Here is a 27495-nt window from a genome sequence, read left to right on the forward strand (position 1 = left end):
TGCTTGGGAGGCTGACATAGGAGGATCGCTTGAGCCCAGGAGTTTGAGGCTACAGTGAGCTGTGAGTCACTGAACCACTGCACTCCAGTCTGGGTGCTGGAGTGAGACCCTATCTCTTTTTTTTGTTTTTTTTTTTTGAGATGGAGTCTCGCTGTGTCACCCAGGCTCGATGGAGTGCAGTGGCGTGATCTCGGCTCACTGCAAGCTTCGCCTCCCGGGTGTTCATGCTGTTTTCCTGCCTCAGCCTCCTGAGTAGCTGAGACTACAGGAGCCCACTACCATGCCCGGCTAATTTTTTGTATTTTTAGTAGTGATGGGGTTTCACCGGGTTAGCCAGGATGGTCTCAAGACCCTATATCTTAAAAGGAAAAAAAAAAAAAAAAAAAAAAGAAAACAGAAATGGAAGATTCTGATTTCAGGCAGAAACCAGCCAACCAAACAAAAAACCACACAAGATCACAAAACCCCAAATGTGCAGCCTTTAGCACCAAGGCTACCAGTATAGAGGAAAATCGATAGCTTATTGTTTCAAATACATATGCAATTATGGCAGGTGGACGTGGAGAAGTATGGAAGTAGCAATTCTCTTTAAGACAGCGTGGAAAAAAACGGCAGGAATCCTTAGCTATGACTTGGGGTAGGCTAGATGTGTGAATTTTAATGCAATATGCCTCTTTTTGACTTTGAAAATAAAAGATTGGAGGAAACAACTGGTTGTTGGCTGAAGTATTCAAGTTGAAAGAAATTGCTAAAGGTAGAGTATTTTCTTAGCTCAGGAGAACAAGACTGTTTTTAGGCAATGCACTGTCAGAAACATTTAATTTAGCCTGCTTTGATCTGCAGAATATTAGAGTTTAGAGAGCTCTTGATGCTACTTAACATAAAGGTTTAAATTTACAAGTGAGGAAACTGGACCCCCAGCTGTAAGTGACTAGCCCTTTGGTTCATACAAGAATCTAGAAGCAGTGATTCTTTACCATAGAAAATTTGTGCCTACTCCTGTTTCAGTAACCAGTATTCCTGTAATCAAGTTGTCTCCACCTTGTGGCAGCAAATATTTTACAAGGCTGAGTACAAACATGGAAGAAAACTGCTAGGGAGAACTTTTAACTGCTTTTGAGGAAGAAAGAGGCAGGTAGCTTTGTGACAGTTGTGTTGCTTTTTCAAAGGCAGCTGTGGGGACAGTGTTCCCATTGCCTATGTTCATATTTTGTAACCTTATTAAGGCATTTATATACTCTGTATACCTGAATCAGGCAATCATTTATTGTTGACAGTGTAGGAAGTTATAGTGTTAAGCTTATCTTTTACAGTTTTCGGATATACACACATGCATATTATATACACATAAGACATATGTGTATATATTCACATATACACATATTTCTCACTCTTTTCCCATTTTTGTCATGAGTTAGAAGAGCATGCTAACTTTGTCAGTGGAGAAGAGAGAACTAAACAATAGTGATGTTGGGAGGGATTGCATTGGGAGTTATACATGATATAAATAATGAATTGATGGGTGCTGACGAGTTGATGGGTGCAGCACACCAACATGGCACAAGTATACATATGTAACAAACCTGCACGTTATGCACATGTACCCTAGAACTTAAAGTATAAAAAAAGAAAAAACAATAATGATGTTGGGAAACTTGCTCATTGCATGGAATGGAGTAGCTAGATCCTAGCCTCTTTAAATATAAAAAAAATTACAAGAAAGTATAGGTGGTTGTTTTTTACAGTTTTAGAGTATGGCTTCCAAAAATGCCATAGAAGAAAAGTACACTAAAAATATATAAAAGATAAAAGTTGTGTACTGAAAAAGTCAAAAAACAAAGCAGCAAAATGGGGAAAATTAACACTCATGACAGGCAAAAGGTCAATTTCCTTAAAAGAAGGAGTTATTACAAGTTAACTTTAAAAAGAACTAACAAATGGATATAAATAATTGGTAGACCAAAAAAAAAAAAAAAAAAAGAAAAAAGAAAAAGGCCAATATTCTATTTATCTCATGATTGAGGCTTGCCAATTAAAACAACAAAGTATCATTTCCCTCCCACTTATCAGATTGGACAGGGTGTTTTAAAAAAAACCGTTGTTTTTCTCTAATTGGTAGAAATGTAAATTGGTATAATGATCTGACAGTATTTATCAGAATAAAAAAATTTACTTGCCCTTTGGTCCAGTAATTCCACTTCTAGGAATTTGTCCCAGGCAACTTTTTGCCAAAGGTAACTTCTTATAGTTAAAGTTAATAAAATATATACTAAACCGGTAACTGTAAATGAGTGAATTCTGAGCAGTGTCTTTATTTAGGGAAGTACCATTTGGAAATGCCAGATGTTTCTTAGATCACTGAAACAGTAATTTTTTACACAGAATACATAGAATAGTGACTCTCAAAAGTGGCTGCACATAAAAACCATTTGGCTGGCTTTTAAACTGGGGGTGGATGAGGGGTAAAGATACTGATTCAGTGAGTCTGAAATGCAACCTTGGTATCAGAATTGTTTAAAAGCCCTCCAGATGAAAGATGATCCCTTATATATAGCCAGGTTTGAGAACTACTTCTTTAAAGGAAGACTTTTCCTGTGGGTGCATTTGGTTTTTTTTTTGGTAGAAGACAAGACTATTGAGCAAATAAACTGAAGTTCGCATTTTTTGTCACCTTCTCCCACTCTTACCATTTTCTCCTGATAATTAGGGTTCAACAGGTGTATTAGCTTCATATAGTTGCTGTAACAAATTACCAAAATGTAGTGATTTGAAACAACATGACCTTATTGTTTTACAGTTCTGGCAGTAAGAAGTCCAAAATGAGTCTTACGGGATTGAAATCAAGGTGTTGGAAGGTCTGTGACCTTTCTGGAATCTCTAGGGAATAATTCATTTTCTTTCATTTTCTAGCTTCTTGAGGTTATCTGCATTCTTTAATTTGCAACCCCTCTTCCATCTTCAGGCCAGCTTCCCAGTGTCTTAGATTGCTCTCTTGGACTACTTACCCTGGCCTCCTTCATAACAGCTTCTTTGACTCTGCGTCTCACATCACATCGCTTTGTCTGCCTCTTAAGGACCTTTGCAGTTACATTGGGCCAAACCTGGATAATCCAGGATAATCTCCCCATCTTAAGAGCTGTAATTTAATCGTATTGGCAAAGTCTATTTTGCCATGTAAGGTTAATGTGCACAAATTCTGGGAATTAGGACTTGGATACCTTTGAGGGATCTATTATTCACAGTGCCATAGTTAGAGACTTAATTCAGAAGGGCATTTAAAATTAACAAATGGAATATTTTAATCTGTCTTAAATTTATATCATATTCTGGCCCTAAATAAACTTCTCTGTAGTAAGTTATGATTAATGTTTATTACCTCAGGAACAATCTTCAATTTCTACTTTATTCTTAGGAATGTAGGTTGGATGGGGTAGGGTAGCTAGTCTTACTGCACCAATAACAATAGCTATTGTATATTCTTCACAGAATCCTACTGAATAGGTACTTTATTTCAACACTGACAGGATTTCATAGTTTGATTTTTTTGGTAATGCTTTGGATAGTCTAGACGGTCCCCAGTTTACAGTGGTTTGACTTACGATTTTTCAACTTTACAGTGGTACAAAAGCAATATGCATTCAGCATGCTTCTTGACTTGTGATGGGGCTATATCTGGATAACCCATCTTAAATTGAAAACATTGAAAGTTGAAAACACTTTAAGCTTATATTTTCAACTTACTATGGTTTCACTTTAGACTTAAGATATTTTCAATTTATGATAGGTTTATTGGGATGTAACCCCATTGTAGGTCAAGGAGCTTTATTGTTATCTTAACAATATTTTGTCTTCAAATCCATGAACATGGGACGTCTTTCCATTTATTTATGTCTGATGTCTTTCAGAATGTTTTGTAATTTTCAGGATACAAGTCTTTTGCCTCCTTGGCTAAGTTTATTCCTAAGTATTATTGTTTTATATTATTGTATATGGAATTTTTAAAAATTTCCTTTTCAGATTGTTCATTGTTAGTGTATACGAATGAAATTGTTTTGTTTTTTTCTTGCAACTTTGCCAATTTCATTTATTCAGCGTTTTACAGCTTTGTGTGTATGTGTGGAGTCTTTAGGGCTTTCTGCATATAAGATCATGTTGAGAGGTGAAGCCATCTGGAGTTCTGGGTCCGGTGGGGACTTGGGGAGCTTTTCTGTCTAGCTAAAGGATTGTAAAATGCACCAATCAGCACTCTGTAAAAACGTACCGATCAGCGCTGTGTGTCTAGCTAGAGGATTGTAAAGGCACCGATTAGCACTCTGTAAAAACGCACCAATCAGTCCTCTGTGTCTAGCTAAAGGATTGTAAATGCACCAATCAGCCCTCTATGTCTAGCTAAGGATTATAAACCCACCAGTAAGCACTCGGCAAAAACGTACCAATCAGTGCTCTGTGTCTAGTAAAGGATTGTAAATGCACCAGTCTGTACTCTAAAAATGCACCAATCAGCGCTGTGTCTAGCTAAAGGATTGTAAATGCACCAATCAGCACACTGTAAAAATGGACCAATCAACTCTCTGGAAAATGGGCCAATCAGCAGAATGTGGGCAGGGCCAAATAAGGTAATAAAAGCTGGCCACCCAAGCTAGCAGCAGCAACTTGCTTGGGTCCACTTCCATGCTGTGGAGGCTTTGTTCTTTTGCTCTTCACAATGAATACTCTTTGGGTCTGCACTACTACCTTTAGGAGCTGTAACACTCACCTTGAGGGTCTGCGGCTTCATTCCTGAAGTCAGTGAGACCATGAACCCACTGGGAGGGACAAACAACTCGAGACGCTGTAAGACTGTTAGGGCTTTAAGAGCTGTAACACTCACTGCGAAGGTCCTTGGCTTCACTCCTGAAATCAGCCAGACCACAAACCCACCAGAAGGAAGAAACTCCAGACACCTCTGAAGGAATAAACTCTGGACACACCATCTTTAAGAGCTGTAACACTCACCGCGAAGGTCTGCGGCTTCATTCTTGAAGTCAGCAAGACTAAGAACCCACTGGAAGGAATAAACTCCGGACAGTGTCATCTACAAAGATATTATTTTACTTCCTTTACAATTTGGATGCCTTTTATTTCTGTTTCCTTTTTTTCCCCTACTTCCTCTGGCTAGAACTTCCACTAGTATGTTGAGTAGAAGTGATAAAAATACTACTTCCCGCTTTGCTGTCTCATTTTTTTTAGTATCAACATGTACACAGCCACAAGCTTAGGAGCCCTTCTTTCTTTCCTTCCTTTCTCATTTCCTATATCCCATGTATTTCACTATTTAGTTATTTTTGAGCACTGCCTTTTCTAATTTATTCTTATTAACAGCTCTACTGTAGGCCTTTCTCGTCTCTTCTTCAGATTATTGCACGGATTAGGATTCTTGACTTTCTCAGATCCGTCCTTTACTATTGCCAAAGGTGATCTCTTCATCATTGCGCTGTCGATCTTTCTTGACACCTTTGTATCGCATACTAGGCCTCACTGATGTAGTTCACATTTAAATTCTTCAGCCTCACCCTGTGCTGAGTCTGTACTCCCTAACTTCTTTCCCACTCATTTAATAGTGAACTACTTGGAGTTTCCCAGACATGCAGTGCTGAGTGTACTTTTCCTTATTATGTTGGTCCTTCAGGACTGCTTTCTTTCTTCACTTGGTTAACTTTCATTTAACCTTAAACTCTTCCTCCAAGGATGAGTCTCTTTCTCCAGGAAACATTTTCTGATTTCTCCTCTATTTGACTGCTTATTTATGCTTTTTTTTTTTTTTTTTTTTAGCATTTATCAAATCATACTGAAAATGTTCAAGGATTGTCCGTCTCAGTAGCCAATACATTCTTAGAGGTTCTCATTTTCTATCACATGATAGCTCAATAAATGTTTCGTAAATTGTTGAACTCAACTGGTTTTCATTATGGATCTGTTAGTATCTAATATGGGTATGCAAAAGAACAGAAAGAAAATAAGGCTGCTACTGTTATAATTAGTGTTGACTCAGACCTTGATAGTTAGGTGTATCTTGAAACCTTAAAGACAGATTAAATTGGGCTATTAAAGTATCTATGTCTGTGGTGGGGGCAGGGGTAGTGTTAGAGGAGATGAGATAGTGATGGGTGATGGGAGAAATGTGGTAGGAAGCACAGATCACACTAAATTAGATCTGCATTTTAAGGGAAGCTTTAAAAATCTTAAAAACATTTATTTTCCTTGTAACACAACTTAGTTATAGAGAGTGTAGAAATGTTAAGTTTATTACTAGTGTTCAAAAACTTAAGACCGGATAATGGAGATTTGGCAAATTACCTTGGAGTGCTTCCTGTTGGATGTTCCACATCGTGGAAAAGATACAATCCAATTAGGAATTGGTATTGCTTTTTTAAATAAAGAAGCTATTAGGTTACCAAGAGTAATTTAGATGAGTATTCCAGATGTTTAGTACAGTGACAAGCTTTTCAATAAAGAACACTTTGTGTCTTTAGAAGCTTACAGAAATTAGTGTCTGTCTTACAGCTGTAGTTTTAGATTGAACTGCGGAAAGTGGTTTTTATGAGGTGATAGTTACTGCAGGCAATGTTATGATGGCAGTTGGATTGCTTACTCAGAATTTATTATTGCTCCCTGGTTTGCCTAGTCTTGAGTAAATTTCTAAAATCTAACACCTGTATCCTGTAAGCAAGCATTGCTTTAATTAAGGAAGAAAGTATTTGTTCATTCACATGTTGTGTAATATAACATAAAAGGAAAAGAAAAATGCTAAAGATCGAGAGAGTTAATTAGATGTGACCTTTATTTTACTGTGTGCGGAAGGAACAGTAGCTATGGGAGAAAAAGATACCTCATTAAGAGAGAGAAGGCATCTTAGTTTGTCTTTGTTTCATAGTGCTTAGGGAAGTATATGTCAAACGAAAAAAAAATGCTTTGTAGGATAGTGGGATAATCTAAGTAATTTAAAAGTATACTTTTTTTTTTTTCTTTGAGACGAGGTCTCGCTCTGTCGCCCAGGCTGGAGTGCAGTGGCGTGATCTCGGCTCGCTGCAACCTCTGCCTCCTGGGCTCGAGAGATTCTCCTACCTCAGCCTCTCGAGTAACTGGAACCACAGGCACGTACCACCACTCCCAGCTAATTTTTGTATTTTTAGTACAGATGGGGTTTCACCGTGTTGGCCAGGATGGTCTTGAGCTATTGACCTCGTGATCCGCCCGCCTTGGCCTCCCAAAGTGCTGGAATTACAGACATGCAGACATGAGCCACTGTGCCCGGCCTTTTTTATTTTTATTTTTTTTTTCTTTCTCTTTCCTTCCTTTTTTTTTTTTTTTTTTTTTTGAGACAGAGTCTTGCTCTGTCACTCACGCTGGAGTGCTGTGGTGCAATCTCGGCTCACTCCAACCTCCGCCTCCCATCCGCCTCCCAGGTTCAAGTAGTTCTCCTGCCTCAGTCTCCCGTAAAGTGGTTACAGTTTCTGAAATGTATTTCACATTTGTTTAAAAAACAAATTAAGGGAACAGCTTATATGCAGGATAAAGACTTAAGTGCTGTCTGTGGGAGTTGGTTATATTCATTGATGGGTTATAGTCACTCTTATCTTTGGTCAGTGTGGTAGGCTGAAAAATGTCCCCCAAAAGATACCTACATTCTAGTTGCTGCAACCTGTAAATGTTACTTTGAAAAAGGGTCTTTGTATGTGTGATTAAGTTAATGGTATTGAGATGAGATTCTCCTGGATTATCCAGGTAGGCCTTAAATGTTATCACATGTGGCTTTATAAAAGAAGGGGCAGAGGGAGATAACAGCCACAGAAGAGCATGAGGCAGTTTGACCACAGAGGCAGATTGGAGTGATATGGCCAGAAGCCAAGGCATACTGGCATTTGCCCCAACCTGAAAGAGGTAAGGAACAGATTCTCTCTTAGGGACTCTGGAAGCCAGGTGCAGTCCTGCCAGTACTTTGATTTTGGCCCAGTGATACTGAATTATACTGTTGTTTTAAGCCTTCAAATTTGTGATAATGTTACAGTGGCCATAGAAAACTAATATAGCAATCATTGTTCAAAATGTAAATGGACATTTCTAAGTAACTCAATTTACCTAAACTCTTTTTCCTTTTTGGGAGTATAATTTATAGCTCACTCATATTAAACGATAGCTTTATTTCAGATGTTCTCTGTAGACCAGAAAATTTTTACGATTAAAGCAGCTGGTAAACTTTTTTAGGTGCAGAACTCTTGACAGTTTCACTCAAAATGTTATATTTAAAGTTCCTTTTTTGAGAAAATGTTTCATCCAATCTGGAAGCTCCCTCGTGGCTGCCTTCTCCCTCATAACTACTCTAGTAAGAGTACAATTCAGGCTCCTAAAATTTTACAACACAGTGTAAGCTCTTTTGCCTGCAAATCTGCTATTTAGTATGAATTCCTCTTTCACCTAAACTGTTGAAAATATACATTTGGCTGGGTGAATGGCTCATGCGTGTAATCCCAGCATTTTGCAAGGCCAAGGCGGGCGGATTGCTTAAGCCCAGGAGTGCCTAAAACCAGTCTGGGCAACATGGTGAAACCCCATCTCTACAAAAAATACACACAAAAAAACAACTTGGCATGGTGGTGCATGCCTGTAGTCCCAGCTACTTGGGAGGCTGAGATGGGAGGATCACCTGAGCCCAGGAGGTAAAGGCTGTGGTGAGCCGTGATTGCATCACTGTGCTTCAGCCAGGGTGATAGAGTGAGACTCTGTCTAAAAAGAAAGAAATAAAGAAAATACACATTTGAGGCTATTTATCTAAGAGTTGAGCTGTTGAGTTCACAGTGATCCAGCACGTGCCAGGGTCTCACTTGAGACTTTGGTTTATTGACAGTCTGACCAAAGAGTAAAGGCCATGGAGATTCTATATACTTTAGCCCTATACACTTTTTTTTTTTTTTTTTTGGGGAAACAGAGTCTTGCTCTGTCGCCCAGGCTGGAGTGCAGTGGCACAATCTCAGCTCACTGCAAGCTCCACCTCCCGGGTTCACGCCATTCTCCTGCCTCAGCCTCCTGAGTAGCAGGGACTACAGGCGCCTGCCACCACGCCCGGCTAATTTTTTTTTTGTATTTTTGGTAGAGTTGGGGTTGCACCGTGTTAGCCAGGATGGTCTCGATTTCCTGACCTCGTGATCCGCCCGCCTCGGCCTCCCAGAGTGCTGGGAACAGGCGTGAGCCCCCATGCCCGGCCAAGCCCTATACTCTTAATCATCAGACAGCAGTGTGCCTGCTCTATAATATCATAATCCCCTCAAAGATTGGATATATGTTTGGAACTAGGGAGGAGGGTAATCCAAGAAACATTTTGTAAATAATTTGCTAATTTCTAATGAAATTTAAGCCAGAAATGTTCCTGTTCAGTATGTTTCTTTTTCCCTTAAGCTTCCAGGAACCGAATATTTAGCCACATACAGATTACTAACAGTTGACAACTAATAAAGAAATCTGCCCTTTCTGGCAAATTTTGTTCGTTATAGAATAAGCCTTAAATGAGTAGTCTTGAATCCGCTGTATGAGGCACATTAACCAAAGATTTTAGTATTTTCCGTATTTTCTTCTCTTATTTTTTTGAAAGAGTATTAGTGTAAAATTCTCGGTAAGTTGGGGGTAGCTAAACAATTTTTTTCCCTGGTCTGTTACACGTTAGGGGACTAGGAAATAGAAATGCTTCTTCAAATTGAAATAATAGAGAAGGTGATATCATCTGTTTTATGACTGTCATGTATGGAATGTGCCAGGTACGTCATATGAATATCTCATTCAGTTTTGCCAGTGAACCTGAAAACTTTTATCACTTTGCAGATTAAAAAAAAAAAAACTTAAGAGTTTGAGAAATTTGCCTATGAATCCACAGCTAGTGACTGCTCGAGCTAGGATGCAAATCCAAACTGATCCAGTTCCAAAGATCATTTACTATGCTTTCTGACTGTCTCATTTGTTGTTTTATAATGTAAAGGGATCCCTAAAATAGTTCTCTGCCTTTATTCTGGGGGAATTTATGGTTTAATGGATCCGTTTTTCCTTAAATGGTCTTGGGAACAAATGTATGGCCTAGTCAGAGGATTCGAGAGTCTTGGGATCTCAAGAGTTGAATGGGAACCTTAATTAGTATTATCCTAATTTTTTTTCATATGAACCTTATTCTTTGCTACATCTAACTCCTGTAGACTGCAGTATTTTCATACTCCCCTCAACTAACTTAAGGATTGTAACATAGGAGTGGGATAGAAATGGTGTTTTAGGGAACCTCTGCGTAAGTATACTTTGTTTGCCAAGTAATACAAAGTGAGTATTTGTGTAGAAATAATGTTATGATTAGTAGTTAGGTCCTTAGACTAGTCTTCAGAATGTTAACCTATAATATAATTGAACTAGTATACAAATACAGATTTTCCAGTAGTTCAAACACATTAATTTTTTTGTTTTTTTGAGATGGAGTCTCACTCTGTTGCCAGACTGAAGTGGGCTGGAGTGCAGTGGCGCGATCTTGGCTCACTGCAACCTCTGCCTCCCAGGTTCAAGTGATTCTTCTGCCTCAGCCTCCCAAGTAGCTGGGACTACGGGTACGTGCCACCATGCCCAGCTAATTTTTTTATTTTTAGTAGACACAGCGTTTCACCGTGTTGGTCAGGATGATCTTGATCTCTTGACCTCATGAGCCGCCTGCCTCAGCCTCCTAAAGTGCTAAGATTACAGGCGTGAGCCACCATGCCCGGCCAGGTATATGTTTTTAATGGAAAAATGTAGAATGAAAATTTTAGTTTCTAGTTGGGGATTTAAAATTTTAGTTTCTAGTAGAGATACAATTTCTGGAGCAGAGACAGAGTAATTATTACAGCAATAACTGCACCAGTTCTCCTCTGCACTAGTTCTTTCCCAGGACAATGTGATGAGAGCAGGATATTCGTTTGATATATGAGGAACCAGAAAATACTAATCTGGGAACTTGTATATATGTTGTTCAACCCCAGCTCCTGAGAGAGGGAGATAGACCTTTGCTTCCTAATATAAATCTTAATCCTTAGAGCAGAAGGTTGAGGAGGAACCTAGGTTCTTAATCTTTGGAATATAAATCAATATTTGGGGTGAGGAGGGAGATCAGACTAGTTTCAAAATTTACGGCCCCTGGAATGTCTCCATAGTCTGAGGTTTCATCTTCCTTGAAATGTAAACACATAGTACCAGAGAGGTAAGTCTCTTACTGTCTATTATTACATTAAAATGTCCAGTTTTGTCCTTCAAAGGATAGATTTCTTTGCTAAGAAATAACCTGACCATGCAGAAATGTAGAAAATATTTTCTCTTCGTATAGAAAATAAACCAACTGTTAAATCTTTCTTTTCTGATACCTTTTCCCATGTTTTGGTTTGGGTTTTGTTTGTTTGTTTGTTTTTTGCCAAAGTTCTTTATTTGAAGGAATGGTACAAATGAAAGAATTTAAGTGGGTATTTTGGTACAACTTACAGAAAAGTTAGGATAACCAAACATGCTTGCCTTGCGCTGGTTACCAGGGAAGTCACCCCCATTGGCTATGGGGAAGTGAGCCTAAGGATTCGCACATCATTGTTAACCAAAAAGTGACTTAAGGCAGGTCTCTGTCATTAGAGGTTTATTTAACCAAGGTTGAGGATGTATCCTGGAAAAAAAAAAAACAGTCACAGGAGCATCTGTGACCTGTGCTTTTTCCAAAGGGGATTGGGAGAACTTGATTATTTAAAGAGGGAAAGAGCAAGCAGGAGGATTAAAGGAGGGAGGGTAGGCAGTGAGGCAAATGTTTACATTCTTGTGAGGCTCTGATTAGCCTCAGTATATCTATATTTTACATGTGAAAAGAGGGAGTAGGGGAAAAAGTCAATTATACATTCATCTCAGGGTAGTCCAAGGGATGATTTCTGGTTTTTATCCTTGTCTTCTACCTGTGGATATAAGCTGGTAATTGACATTGTTAAGGTGAGCTTCAACAGAACTCAATTTTCGGGCTGGTTTATAGGGAAGATATGTATCCTGAAAGATTTAGATTAAGATGAGGGAAGCCATCTTGGGAGATATGTGGCCCTCTATTGTTGTGGGAACGTGGCTTATGGATGAGGCTATGTATGTCTCGGTTGTGAAATTATAGCTATCTGGTACCAAAAGGAAAGCAGTATTGCCTGACTTAGTTCCTAAGCTTTACTTTCCCTTTGGCATAGTGAGTTTAGAGTCCCAAGATTCTATTTTCTTTCACATCATCACTGTCTTCCAGGATGTACTTGTCAAAGAGTTAACTCTGCTATGCTAGATTAAGACCCACCTCCCCGCCAATCTTGGACAAGTTGAACATCGTCACCCAGCTCTTTGATAGATTTCACTGCTCACTTAGGTAATGCATCTCAGTGAAGTCACACAATGTGTGTGGTTTTGTCAATGACCAGTTCATGCATTTTCAGTAGTGACTGATTCATGCTTTTTTCCAAGTATAATGCATGTTCCATTGTCTTCAACCTGCCCTCCCATTTATTACGGTCTGGTTTCTTGATGGCCTGAAGAAATATTAGGCCTCTCTGTTGGTTGTACAGCTCCGTCACTTTCTCATTATATCTTCTTTCGTCATGACGTTGGTGAAGAAGTGTCATGGCAAACCCATATCATTGTGGACAAAGTAGTAAGACATGAATTCGGTAGATGTAGAGACAAAGCTTGAGATTAATCTGGCAGTTGATGGTTCTGGTGGTAGGGGTTGCTGTCATCATGGGAGGCGGCTAAGAGGTAGCACTGAAGTGGTGGCAGGAGCCTTGGGGCTGCTAGAGGGTGCTGTGAGGAGGTAGCAGGGGGCTGACTCTGAGCTGCTGGCTAGGGTGAGGGTTCCAAGCACAGTTGAAGCAATAAACCAAGGTGACTGTGAAGAATGTCTGGACTCCTATGTTGAGGATTTTTTGGGTTATTTTTTAGGCATGAAAATGTGAAATGTTGAGGTTGCCTAATTTCAACTCGTCTTTTTATTTATTCATCACCATTGATGAGTTCTTGAGCAAATATTTATTGAAATGACTACTATATGCCAGGTACAGTGCAAGGTATTGGGGATATTGTGGTAAATAAGAGATAACTACTCTTAAAAAGCTTAGAAACTATAAAAATGCTATGGTTAAGAAAAGAGAGAGCATGAGAGAAAGGTTAGAATTTCTTTAGAAAATTCTAAAGGGAGCTAGCTATGGGAAAATCTTTGGGGAAGAAATCACTCCTTTCCAAGCAGAAGGACAAGCTAGTGAAAGGACTCTAAAATGAGAATGATCTTTGCAAGACTGATGAAGAAAAAGATGGCAAGTGTGGCTAAAACATACAGCTCATGCCTGTAATCCCAGCACTTTGGGAGGCTGAGGCGGGCGGATCATGAGGTCAGGAGATCGAGACCATCCTGGCTAACACGGTGAAACCCCATCTCTACAAAAAATGCAAAAAATCAGGCGAGCGTGGTGGCACATGCCTGTAGTACCAGCTCCTTGGGAGGCTGAGGCAGGAGAATCGCTTGAACCCACAAGGTGGAGGTTGCAGTGAGCCAAGATCGTGCCACTGCACTCCAGCCTGGGCGACAGAGTGAGACTCTGTCTCAAAAAAACAAACACACACACACAGTGAACAGAACTCAGAATGACATATATTTAGGTTGCTTAAATAGAATGAAATTAACTTAATGTGCGTTGTGTACATATATTGAGTTCTGTGTCAGTGTTTATAGCTACGTAGTATTCGGTACTGTGGATATTTCCTAATTAGCCATTTTTCTATTTACATAGGCTTTTATGGGATTTTTGCTACTACAAATAATGCTGTGATCACCATCCTTATACATATGCTTATTCTATCCCTGTATGAGAATTTTTGCTGGGTAAATTTCTTTTTATTTTTAATTAAAAAAATTTTTTTTGCTGGGTAAATTTCTTAAGAGAGTTATTACAATGTCGAAACTTAGGAGCCATTTGACAGATACAGGCTGCTTTGAGAGGTGAGGATTCAGCTAAGACAGTAGAGTGAGTGTTACTCTTTTATTCAGCGAAAGAGCAGATATACTCAGCAATTTTTAGAGAGTATTCCAGTCTGTTCTTTTAGTGCATTCTGTTTCATTGGCATCTGTTTTTCAGATACTGTCTTTTTATTTACAGCAGTTAATTTTATTGAGTTTTTAAAAGGATACATAAATGTGATTGTTCTATAGTCTAAGGTACCTGTGTATGTTAAAATGCATATTATACTGTGGTTCTAAGCCTGATGTGTCTACTGCTACTTATAAGGAATGCAGGTAAGATAATTACATCAGCCAGTACATTTTTATTGTATGTCAATCAAAGATAATAAAATGGAAATACATCTACTTTTGTAATCTGTTTCTTCTCACGACATTTCTGACATTAAATATGTGGATTTTTTTCTACACTAACAATTCTCCAACTCTTTAGTCACCAACTGGGTGTCCAACAATTGATTCAAGTCAGTGATTACGCTACTCAGAGTGACTGCCAGACCCCACACATTAAGGGGTCAGTCTCCACAACAGACTGCCTCCACTTCAGATGCCATTAAGCCCATGCCTCGCGTACTTCTGACCAATTGGCTATAAGTTGGGGATTTCCACAGTCCCCTTCTCAGGTTTGATAATTTGCTAGAATGGCTCACAGAACTCAGAAAAGCATTTTACTTATATTTATCAGTTTGTTATAAAAAGGACACTATAAAAGATACAGCATATTAAGAGGTAGAGAGAGTGAGGTCAGGGTTCCAACCATAGGAGCTCGTATCCTATGGAGTTAGAATGTATCACCCTTCTGGCACCCTGACCTTCCACGAATTTCATCATTTAAGAATTTAGCGGAGATTCCATTACATGGACATGACTGGTTAAATCATTGGCCATTAGTAATTAGCTGGATCTCCAACCTTTTTTCTCTTCTTAGTGGTATGGGTAGGATGGGACTGAATGTTCTGACCCTCTAATCTTGTGGTTGGTTCTTCTGGAAACCAGTCCCTGTCCTGAATCTTTCTAGGGGTCCACCTAGAGTAACTGTATTAGCATAAACTCAGGTATGGTTGAAAGGGGCTTACTGTGAATAAGAAAAGTGGCTCCTCTCACCCCTATGACTCAGGGATTCCAAAGGTTTTAGATGATCTGTGCCAGGAACCAAGGACTAAGACCAAATACAAGGAAAAAAAAGAGACCAAATACAGTCTGCCTTCCTGTATCAGTGGTTTCAACCAACTACAGGTTGAAAATATTAGGGAAAAAAATGGTATGGTTGCATTTGAACATGTACAGATTTTTTTCCTCATGTCATTATTCTCTAAACAATACCGTATAACAATTATTTACATAGCGTTTACATTGTATTGAGTATTCCAAGTAATCTAGAGATGACTTAAAGTACACAGGAGGGTATGTGTAAGTTATATGCAAATGCTGTATCTTTTTATATAAGGGACTTGAGTATCTATGGATTTCGGTATCTGGGAGAGTCAGAGGGTGTCCTGGAACCAATCAATCCCTCTAAGATACTGAGGGATAACTATGTATGTTTTGGCCTCCCAAAGTGCTGGGATTACAGACATGAGCCACTGTGTTGTATAGTTCTTACAGCATGTCCATAGAGATTGTGTAATGGCCCCATATAGCTTGATTCAACCATTTTCCATTCAAGAAATACATTCCTTATGCTAAATACTGTAATTATGCCTCAACTGCCAAATTGTTCTGTCCCCAGAACTTTGCCGATGGTTTGACAATTCCTGTTTATGCACACACTTTTAAACACTAGCGTTCTCGCATTACTGTGACTCCCTGAGACTGGATAATTTATAGAGAAAAGGGGTTTAATTGGCTCAAGATTCTGCAAGGCTGTACAGGAAGCATGGCTGGGGAGGCCTCAGGAAACTTACATTCATGGCGGAAGGTAAAAAGGGGAGTAGGCAGGTCCTAGATGTCTGAAACTGGAGGAAGAGAGAGCAGGGGGAGATACTAGACACTTTAAACAATCAGATCTCACGAGAGCTCATTATCATGAGAACAGCAAGGGGGAAATCCACTCCCATGATCCAGTCACCTCCTGCCAGGCCCCTCCTCCGACATTGGAGATCATAATTCCACATGAGATTTGGGTGAGACCACAAATCTTAAACCATATCAACGAAATATTAGTCATCTTAATTTTTGTCAACATCGCAGGCGAAAAATAGAGCCTATATAGAACACATTGTTTTGATTTGCAATTTACTGATGATTAGTGAAATTTAGCACAATTTAATTGTATTGGTTATATATTCTGTCAATTGCTCATTCATCATTTTGCTTATATTGAATTGTCTTTTAAATGGATTTGATGTTGTACTCAGTATATATTACGGATATTGTCCTTTGTTAATTTACATATGTTGCACATACTTTCTTTTTAGCTATTGCTTATCTTTTAAATTTGCTCATGGTGTCTTTTGTTGATTTTGTATGCAGGATTTAAAATTTTGTGAGGCGAAATGTGAACCTTTAGTCTTCTGGGTATTTTATCTTGCTTTTAGGCTGCCCCTCTTTTCTTCTAGATCTTTTATGGTTTTTTTTTGGAGGTGGAGTCTCACTCTGTTGCCCTGGCTGGAGTGCACTGGCGCAATCTCGGCTCACTGCAACTGCTGTCTCAACCTCTGTCTCCCGGCTTCAAGCAATTCTCCTGCCTCAGACTCGCAAGTAGCTGGGACTATAGGCGGGTGCCACTATGCCCGGCTAATTTTTTATATTTTTATTAGAGATATATTTTTTATTCAGAAGTATAATTAATGAGCTGTAATTGGAAATTGGGCCTGTGAAACATTTATGGGAGGCTATTGTTATAGACTAGCCTCTTTCTCTGGACCCCACCAGATCAGAACAAACCAGAATGGAGTCACTTGTGCTAAGTGCCACATAGTCAAACTTGGAAGTAGGCCAGTTTTCTAAAAAATAGGAATTTATAGTCAGCCTGAGTCTTCGTAATAAGGAAGTCCCTGTTTTAACTTTTTAAAGGAAAGCATCTTTGAAACAACCAGTCTGCTTTTTGTGCTGTTTCTGCTTTCTTCAGCCTTTTTCTTCTTTTAAAGCCAACCTCCTCTCCTCTCATTGGAAGTCATTTTATTTTATAAAATGAGATGTTGTCCAATTCCAGGAGCCCAAATAAAAGCCAATTGTGGGCCGGGCGTGGTAGCTCATGCCTGTAACCCAGCACTTGGGGAGGCTGAGGTGGGCAGATCACCTGAGGTCAGGAGTTTGAGACCAGCCTGGCTAAAAGTACAAAAATTAGCCACGCGTGGTGGCGGGCGCCTTTTAATCCCAGTTAGTCAGGAGGCTGAGGCAGGAGAATTGCTTGAACCCAGGAGGTAGGTGGAGGTTGCAGTGAGCCAAGATCGCGCCACTGCACTCCAGCCTGGGCGACAAGAGCGAAACTCTGTCTTAAAAAAAAAAAAAAAAGCCAATTGTGTCTTTAAACTTGTTATAATTTTGTCTTTTGATAGGCCCCTGGTAGACCTAGATCTTGTTCTGTTGTGTGACAAAGATATTTAGGCTGTCGTGGTCTAGGGAGCACATTCTTGTCACTGGAAAAAATCCTTAAGCTCATTTTGTGTGGCATCTCACTTCGTATCTTCTTTGCTGGCTTCCACTCTACTCTTCAGCTTTTCAGACTGTATCTTGGTCACCCATTCTTGTTCTTTTCCTCTTTCTCTGCTCTGTGTATATGTTAGTATCTATACATAGGCGACTCTCAAATATTGTTCATTGAAATCACTTTTCATTGAGATCTGAAAAACAGAAGCTAAATGTATTTCACATTCTTGGTTTGGGCAAGGGGGAACCACAGGCAGAAATGTAGTTTCTCACTAAACAGAAGAGGAAAGATTAAATACAATTTTGGGGCAGGGTGAATTTAAATTAAATTTAAATGAAGATGTATACTGATCTAAAGCAAAGAGACACTAATTCTCAAAGAGTGTATCTGTTCAGTGACATGTTCATAAGAATTGAGATAATGATTTTGGCAGTCTGCGAGGCTTTGCCCCTATTTTTGGTCTCAGGATCACCTGCTGTACTATCTGGTAAGATAGCATCCATGTGGTAGTAGTTAAGACTGTAGATACCAGAGAACATATTACTGTAATACAGACTTAACAGAAAGATAAGGAAGAACTAGAAAATTCTGCAAAGTCATGAAGATTGTAGTTTTTCCAAATGGTACCAGGAAATTCTGGAAGTGCAGCTAACTTGTCAATCACTCCTAAGTCTTATTTGCCACAGGAGTACAGATATCCAAATCAGATATAATTTGGTTATGTGCAAGATAACTAGTATCTCTAGAAGTATAATACTTCAGAATATTTTATTTGATAGTTCCTATTAATTTTCCAGGGTAGTGTTCAGTAGACAGAAGGAGTGTTCTGCTTATAATTGGTCCTAGGGTAACAGTTATAGGTTGGCACATGGGTTAGCATTTGGAATTCTTAGAAATTCCTCCAATGGATTTTTAGAAATTCCTCCTGAGTAGTTTTGGTTCTCTGAAAGATTTATTCTGTTGTAGTAGGATATATGTTAGAAATAATGGCACATGTGTTAGTTTGGTACAAAAGTAATTGCGGTTTTGGACTGTTAATTTTAAATCATCATAACTAGGCTCAAACACATCTTTATTAATCAAAATGGGAACCATTACAATCAACACATTTTTGCCAATGAGAAATAAATTTGTTTATTCCTGTAGTGTGAAAATCCATGCTTTGGGATTCAATGAACTCTTGGAAAGTATTTTCTGCATCATGCTAGTTGTGGAAGTGTCTTCCCTGCAAAAAAATTGTCGAGATGCTTGAATAAGTGGTAGTTGGTTGGCAAGAGGTCCAGTGAATATGGTGGATGAGGCAAAACTGTAGCCTAATTCTGTCAACTTTTTTTTTAGGTGGAGTTTCGCTCTTGTTGCCCAGGCTGGAGTGCAATGGTGCAATCTTGGCTCACTGCAACCTCTTGCCTCCTGGGTTCAAGCGATTATCCTGCCTCAGCCTCCTGAATAGCTGGGATTACAAGTGTGTGCCACCACGCCTGACTAATTTTTGTATTTTTTGTAGAGATGGGGAGTTTCACCATGTTGGCCAGGCTGGTCTCGAACTCCTGACCTCAGGTGACTACCTGCCTCAGCTTCCCGAAGTGCTGGGATTACAGATGTGAGCCACGGTGCCTGGCCTCCTTCAACTTTTGAAGCGTTGGTTGTGTGACGTGCATTTGAGCACTGTTGTGGATAAGAATTGGGCCCTTTTTGTTGATCAATGCCAGCTGCGGGCATTGCCATTTTCAGTGCATCTCATCTATTTGCTGCGCATAGTTCTCAGATGTAATGGTTTTGCCGGCATCTGTAGTGGATCAGAAAGCTGTAGCGGCAGCGGACCACCAGACGGTGACCATGACTTCTTTTTGGTGCAAGTTTGCCATTGGGAAGTGCTTTGGAACTTTGGAAGTGCTTCAGTCCAACCACTGAGCAGGTCATCACTAGTTACCACATAAAATCCACATTCGTCACAAGTCACAATCCAATGGATAAATGGTTTATTGTTGTTGCGTAGAATAAGAGAAGACAACACTTAAAGATGGTGCTGTTTTTGATTTTCGCTCAGCTCATGAGACACCCACTTACCGAGGTTTTTCACCTTTCCAGTTTGCTTGAAATGCTATGACCATAGAATGGTAGGCGTTGAGTTCTTTGGTAACTTCTAGTGTAGTTATAAGAGGATCGGCTTGTATGATTGTTCTCAGATGGTCGTTGTCAACTTGCGATGGCTGGTCACTATGGCTCTGCGTCTTCAAGGTTCTTGTCTCCTTTGCAGAACTTTTTTTTTTTTTTGGAGGCAGAGTCTCACTCTGTTTCCCAGGCTGCAGTGCAGTGGCACGATCTTGGCTCACTGCAACCTCTGCTTCCGAGGTTCAAGCCATCCTCCTGCCTCAGCCCCCCAGTAGCTGGGATTACAGGCATATGCCAGCATGCCTGGCTAATTGTTTTTATGTTTTATTTTTAGTAGAGACAGGGTTTTGCCATGTTGGCCAAGCTGGTCTTGAACTCCTGACCTCAGGTAATCCACCACCCTCCTTGGCCTCCCAAAGTGCTGGGTTTACAGGCGTGAGCCACCGCACTCGTCCTGTAGAACTTCTTTCTTGGACCACCACTGCCCTGTATGTTCATTAGCAGTTCCTGGGTGGAATGCATTGTTGATGTTGAGAGTTGTCTCCAGTGCTTCACAAACCATTTTGAACTCGAATAAGAAAATCACTCAGATTTGTTTTTTGTCTAACTCCATTTCCATAGTGTAAACATAAACAGCAAGTAATAACTCATTAGCAAAAAAAAAAAAATAAAGTGAGAAATGCCCATTAAAATGATGTATAATAACCACATTGAAGAATATATTCCAGTATCAAATAGTGAATTCCAACAATGCAAAAACCATGATTAATTTGCACTAGCCTAATATCTACATAGAAGCTGGCCATCTATATTTATACATGGTTCACCTCAAATTCAACAACTAGAGTCATCTTCAAAGCAGCATCATTGGATAGACTCTGGCCATTGTTTTTTTCCCCTGCTGCTTTGTTTGCTAATATGGAACAAAGCCTCTTACTTTTCTGCTTGCTTTGTCTACTAATATCTTACAAGTAGGTCTTTAATTCTTAGAGGATAAAATATCTTTTGATTTTTAAAAATTATTTTGATAGCTAGGTTTATTCGAAGGGTTGTATGTTTGTTTTAGTTTGTATTTTGTCAGTTATCTCAGGTTCTTTGAATGTTTTCAGCTACATATTGGAGATTATCCAAATTTGCAATTTTCCATTTTAATTTTTTTTTTAATTTTATAAGTCCTGTATTTTATGTTTTAGCTTATGAACAAGAAGACAGCCAGGGTTTTTATTATATTAACTTTGGGTCTGTTCCACAGTATAAAGTCTTGATGGCAATTTCTCATGTCTCTCCCCTCCAGCTCTTCACTTTCTGTCTCCTTCCCTCTCCCTTCCCACACAGGGTCTCTCCTACAGCCTGAAACTCCTGGGCTCAAGCAGTCCTCCTGCCTCAGACTCTTGAGTAGCTGGGACCACAGGCCAACTCTTTTTATTACACTAGTCACTATTATTAGGTGTGTGTGTGTATATATATGTATGTGTGTGTGTGTGTGTGTGTGTATATATATATATATATATATATTTGAGACCTGAGCTCACTCTGTTGCCCCGGCTGGAGTGCAGTGGTGTGATCTCAGCTCACTACAACCTCAGCCTCCTGAGTAGCTGGGGCTCCAGGTGTGTGCCACCACTCCTGGCTAACATTTTGTATTTTTTATAGAGAGGGGATTTTGCTGTGTTGCCCAGGCTGGTCTCAAATTCTGGGACTCAAGTGATCTACCTGTCTCGGCCTCCCAAAGGGCTGGGATTACAGGTGTAAGCCACTGTGCCTCCCCCCGCCCACTTTTTTTTGTTTTTTTTAATGTCTTTTCCTTAAAAAAAAAAAAAAAAAAAAAAAAGGACGGGGTCTCACTCTGTTGCAGACTGGAGTGCAGTGGCACAATCGTACCTCACTAAAACCTTAAACTCCTGGGCTCAAGCCATCTTCCAGCCTTAGCCTCCAAAGTGTGTAGAATGATAGGCACACAACATCACACCTACCTAATTTTTAATTTTTTTGTGTGGAGATGGCATCTGCTGTGTTGCCCAGACTGGTCTTGAACTCCTGGCCTCAAGCAGTCCTGTGAGCCACCGTACCTCCCCAGTCTTGAAGTCTTCTTCTAGCTATCTGTTGGCTTTAACTGTTAGCCTTAAACCATGCCTTAATTCAGTTTCTGTTGGCTTACCACTAGAAGCAGCATTGTAGCAATTTTACATGAGTATTAGGTCGTTAGTTGTTTTGGGGGAGGAGACCTTGGGAAAGGATAGTTCATTTAGGATTTTGGGGGAGGCAGTAGAGAAGAACAAAAGGAATATATGCTGATGGTGATGGTAAAGCATGATAATGTTAGATGCATAAGGAGGGCACGTTTCAGATAGTTTGAGGGGTTTTGTTTCCCCCTTCTGACTTTAGCAAGGGAATCTTCTAGGGATGCTGTTTTCAAGTCAGTTTTATTTTGAGACCTTGGCATGCTGGTCACAAAAGGCCATTGTATATTTGGTACTTTTTTCCCTTTCCTTTCTAGAGCTTCTCTGAGCTGTATTATCTTTGATGTGCCCCAAATTCTTCATAATAGCTGAGGTAACTAGAAATCATCCTTGGAGAAATTGTGCCATCTAGCCTACTAAGTGCAATAATTTAAGATTATAATGAGAATGCATATAGCAGGAATTCTACCAGGAGAAGCTTGCAGCTTTCACATTGATTCACAAGAGAGGGTTGCCATAGTAGGTGTCTAATAATACTTATAAAATGGTAGCTAGGGCCTATGACTGAATAATCAAACTCTGTGATTACCAGTCTGTTAACCGTTAGCTCCAGAGTACAGGAATGAGGGACATGTTGTGTCTTCAGGGAAGCATGGGAATTTTTTTTTGCCTCCACTATCTACTGGACCACTCTACCTTAGTGGTCCGTGAGTAACTGAACTCAGTGTGTGTAGCAACTGTACTGCTCTTCTAATGCATACTTTTCTTTTGTGTTCTCAATAAAAAATGGTTGCTTTCGCAGAGCCATATTTGACCCTTCTTTCTTAATACCAGTGTCTTGTATATCACGTAGTGGTCTAATTGTCTCTCTGTCCATGTTTAATTGCTTTAGTTCAGATAGTTAATATCATACAGGTTTTTACCAACTTTCTCTCACTGATTTTATTGTTAGTTGCTTTCTAGTCTTCTACCTTCTATACTACTTGAGTTTTTGTGAACGATTTGATCATGTTACTCTCCTGTTTAAACCTTTTTTTTTTTTCCTTTTTTGAGACTAAGTGTCACTTTGTCACCCAGGCTGGAGTGCAGTGGTGCCATCTCAGCTCACTGCAACCTCCGCCTCCCAACTTCAAGTGATTCTCCTACCTCAGCCTCCCGCATAGCTGAGATTACAGATGTGCGCCACCACACCTGGCTAATTTTTGTATTTTTAGTAGAGACTGAGTTTCACCATGTTGCCCAGGCTGGTCTCGAACTCCTGACTTCAGGTGATCTGCCTGCCTCGGCCTCCCAAAGTGCTGGGATTACAGGCGTGAGCCGCCGCACCTGGCCCTGTTTAAAACTTTTAATATCTTCCAATCACAAGCATGCCCATACATGGTGCTGTAATTTGCTTAGAACCCTCTTTTATACTTCCATTCCACTGTAGTAATCTCTATTAATATATTTATTTTTTTTCCTTTAAGCTCTGTTGGATTGATAATGCCTTTCTTTTTAAGGTTTATTTCATCTCTGCCAAAGCCTCCTTAACTCCTTAAATTCCCCAGTCCACCTCTATAATTCCATTTATTTTTGTCTATATACCTGCTTAGACTTTGTCTTAGACTTTTTCTTATGGATTGTAGTTGAGCTATTTGCATGTATTTCCTTCTAGACAAGGACCCTGGGGCAGTTCTGCTTGACTAGTGATAGATATTTACTAAATATTTGTATGACTGGAGTCACTTCATTTTCTGTGCCCCACAGGAGTGAGTTTTTTATCTACAACCCTCTTTCCCACATTTATACTAGATGTCCCCCTACTCAAAGACAAGCAGAGAAGTTGGTCCTATGCTGTTCAGTTCATTTATATCAGGAAAGGAGGCGGAGTTAATCAGAGTGGTGAGGAGACTTTGAATGGTGTCAAATGGGGAACAATAGGAGGAACTAGGATATTTATCCAAAAGAAAAGGAAAATCAGGTGGGATGTGATACCATTTTCCCAATATTTGAAAGACTGTCATGTAGAAAATTTATAGACTAATTATTATTATTATTGGTTTGTCTTCAGAGGACAGCTATAGGATGAATAGGTAGCAGTTTGGGTCTCAACATTAGGAAGAGCTTTCTGAAGGTAATTTTTCATGAGTGAAGCTGTGAAAATAGAGGCAGAATGACTAGTGGTTTAAAGTGCTATAAAGTAGATACTTTAACTTGGGCAGCGTTAGACTAGATAGCTATGCTGAAGAATCTGAAATTTTCCTGATTTAGTTCTAAGTTCTATGACTGTAAATTTCATAAAAATATTTATTGTTAGGCCGGGCGCGGTGGCTCAAGCCTGTAATCCCAGCACTTTGGGAGGCCGAGACGGGTGGATCACGAGGTCAGGAGATCACGACCATCCTGGCTAACATGGTGAAACCCCGTCTCTACTAAAAAATACAAAAAACTAGCTGGGTGAGGTGGCAGGCGCCTGTAGTCCCAGATACATGGGAGGCTGAGGCAGGAGAATGGCATAAACCTGGGAGGTGGGGCTTGCAGTGAGCTAAGATCCAGCCACTGCACTCCAGCCTGGGCGAAAGAGTGAGACTCCGTCTCAAAAAAAAAAAAAAAAAAATTATTGTTTTGGGTTAAGACAATCTTCTATATATTCGGTAGTAATTAAGCACTTTTGATATGTTAAGTACTTCCTGTATGCCAGCTCTTAGGAAGTCAGTAGTAGGCTTTTACTGTCAAGTAATTCATATTTACAAGTGTAAAAGATTCTTGAGTTTTTCTTCTTTTTAATTTTTGAGAACCAGTGAATAATTTGTTTTTATTCTCGATTAACAATTACTAAAAATCAGTTTTGAGATTTACGTCCTGTCTTAATCCATTTGGCCTGCTATAACAAAATACTTTAGGCTGGGTAATTTATAAGCAACAGAAATGTATTACAGTAATGGAGACTGGGAATTCCAAGATCATGGCACCAGCAGATGCAGCGTCTGGTGAGGGCCTATTCCTTATAGCTGCTTCTCTGTGTCCGAACATGCTGGAAGGGCCAAAAGTTTCCATCAAGCCTCCTTTATATAAAGGCACTAATTTCATTCATGAGGGTGGGGCCCTCATAACCTGATCACCTCCCAAAGTCCCCACCTGTTAATATTACTGCATTGAGATTAGATTTCAACATAGGAATTTTGGTGGGACACATACATTCAGACCATAGCACTTCCCTTCCAAATACTAAAATTGTTTTTCTCTCTTTTTTATTTTCAGCAATGTCTCAGGCCGTGCAGACAAACGGAACTCAACCATTAAGCAAAACATGGGAACTCAGTTTATATGAGTTACAACGAACACCTCAGGTAATGACTAAGATGACTGCCAAAGGGCATATGAGACATGTAAACTGGGATACATTTTTAGAACATGAAAACTTAAATAGAACATACAGTAATAATAAATTTATATTCAATCATTCCTGACTTCTGTATGTTTGCTAACACTTTTATTCATTGATTGAACAAATAATCTGAATATTCTGTACAAGCTTTTGTGGTAGGTACTGGGTAAACAGTGGTGAGTAAAACAGATGTAGCACCAACCATGGACTTTACAGACATTGAAAAAGTGAGTATCTATAAAATTCACATGCGAGAAGTTGTAGAAAGTTGGGCAAGTCCTCCTTGCTGTAATAAGTACCAATAAGGCACCAAGGAAGACTGTTTTGAGATGATGGCAAAGACTAGGGGAGGAGCAGGTTTGAAGGCAATAAACATGCTTAACATTGGATTAATTTCGGGATTTCTATACAACAGGCAGGCAGAGATGCCAGCTAGAGATGATTTTTATATTAGTCTGGACTAAATATAAAATTTTAGGGATTGACAGCAAGCACATTTTAAGCAATAGGAATGGATAAAATCATCCAGAGAGATGAGCAGAGGACCTATAACTTCATCCAGAGCTGCTTCGATATTTAGAAATTAGGTAATGGACAAGGAGCCAGTGAAGGAGACTGAGAGGAACATCCAGAGAAAAGGAAGGAAAAACAGGAGTTTGAGAGGGGAGGGATTTAAAAGCTAAAGGAAGCCTTACCAACATGGAGAAACCCCATCTCTACTAAAAATACAAAATTAGCCAGGTGTGGTGGCAGGCGCCTGTAGTTGCAGCTACTTGGAAGGCTGAGGCAGGACAATCGCTTGAACTTGGGAGGCGGAAGTTGTGGTGAGCTGAGATTGTGCCATTGCACTCCAGCCTGGGCAACATGAGCGAAACTCCGTCTCAAAAAAAAAAAAAAAAAAAAAAAAGCTAAAGGAAGTATTTCAAGGAGGACGTAGTTAAAGTGTTTAACACTAGTGACAGGCTGAATAAGGTGAAGGTTAGACAAGTGTAAATTAGAGTTGACAATAAAGCTGGTCCTCCACATATATGGGGTTCTGCATCTGTGGATTCAAGCAGCCACAATTGAAAAAATTCAGGGAAAAAAAATTTTCACAAAATTCCAAAAACCAAAACTTGAATTTTCCATGTGCTAAGTATTATGTTGAATCCATGCAAATGAGGTGCTGAACGGGCATTGTATTAAGTATTACAAGTAATTTAGAGATGATTTAAAGTAGCAGTCCCCAGGGACCATTTTCTTGGATGACAGTGTTTCCATGGATCGGGGGTGGGTGGGTGGGGGATGGTTTCAGGATGAAACTGCACCATCTCAGATCATCAGGCATTAGATTCTAATAAGGAGCATGCAGTCTAGCTCGCTTGCGTGTGCAGTTCTCAATAGGGTTCGGACTCTTAAGAGAATCTATGCCACCACTGATCTGACAGGAGGCGGAGCTTAGGCGGTAATGCTTCCTCGCCTGCTGCTCACCTCCTGCTGTGTGGTCTGGTTCCTAACAGGCCAGTACCTGTCCATGGCCTGAGGGCTGGGACTCCTAATTTAAAGTACATGGGAGAATATGCCTAAGTTATAAGGGACTTGAGCATCCAAGGATTTTGATATCTGTGGAAGTTCCTGGAGCCAACCCCCCATGGATACCAGGGGTCGACTGTATATACTTGGTGACCTTGACAAGAGCAAGCTAACCTGAGTAGATTGTACAAGGTTGAGGGTTGAATGGAATCATGGTGCGTTCTCATCATTATTTCACGCGATGAATCAAGGATATGATAATTATATATATATGGCCCAGTAAGGGGAGGGTAGAAGTGACGAAAGATGAATAGGCAGTTCTTCAGAGAAATTCAGCTATGCAGGGGAGCCGAGAAATGGAGTAAAAACTGGAGACCAATGTGAAATTGAGTTTTTAATTGTGTTTATAAGATGGAGATAGAGGCCGGGCACAGTGGCTCACACCTGTAATCCCAGCATTTTGGGAGGCTGAGGCCGGTGGATCACCTGAGGTAAGCAGTTTGCGGCCAGCCTGACCAACATGGTGAAACCTTGTCTCTACTAAAAATACAAAAAATTAGCTGGGCGTGGTGGGCGCCTGTAATCCTAGCTACTCGGGAGGCTGAGGCAGGAGAATCGCTTGAACCCGGGAGGTGGAGTTTGCAGTGAGCTGAGATCACACCATTGCACTCCAGCCTGGGCA

At 39.9% G+C, this 27495-nt stretch overlaps 1 protein-coding gene across 1 annotated transcript in view; it reads left to right on the forward strand.

Moving 5' to 3' along the window:
• RNF2 (ring finger protein 2) overlaps positions 1–27495 on the forward strand; it is a 55637-nt gene that overhangs the window by 15710 nt on the left and 12432 nt on the right. The window contains exon 2 of the mRNA XM_030936872.1: positions 25175–25263. Coding sequence (XP_030792732.1) covers positions 25177–25263 — 87 coding nt within the window. The 5' untranslated portion in view covers positions 25175–25176. The remainder of the gene's footprint in view (positions 1–25174; positions 25264–27495) is intronic.

This window comes from Rhinopithecus roxellana, chromosome 8, assembly GCF_007565055.1.
Source record: "Rhinopithecus roxellana isolate Shanxi Qingling chromosome 8, ASM756505v1, whole genome shotgun sequence".
NCBI classification, from domain to species: Eukaryota; Metazoa; Chordata; class Mammalia; order Primates; family Cercopithecidae; genus Rhinopithecus; species Rhinopithecus roxellana.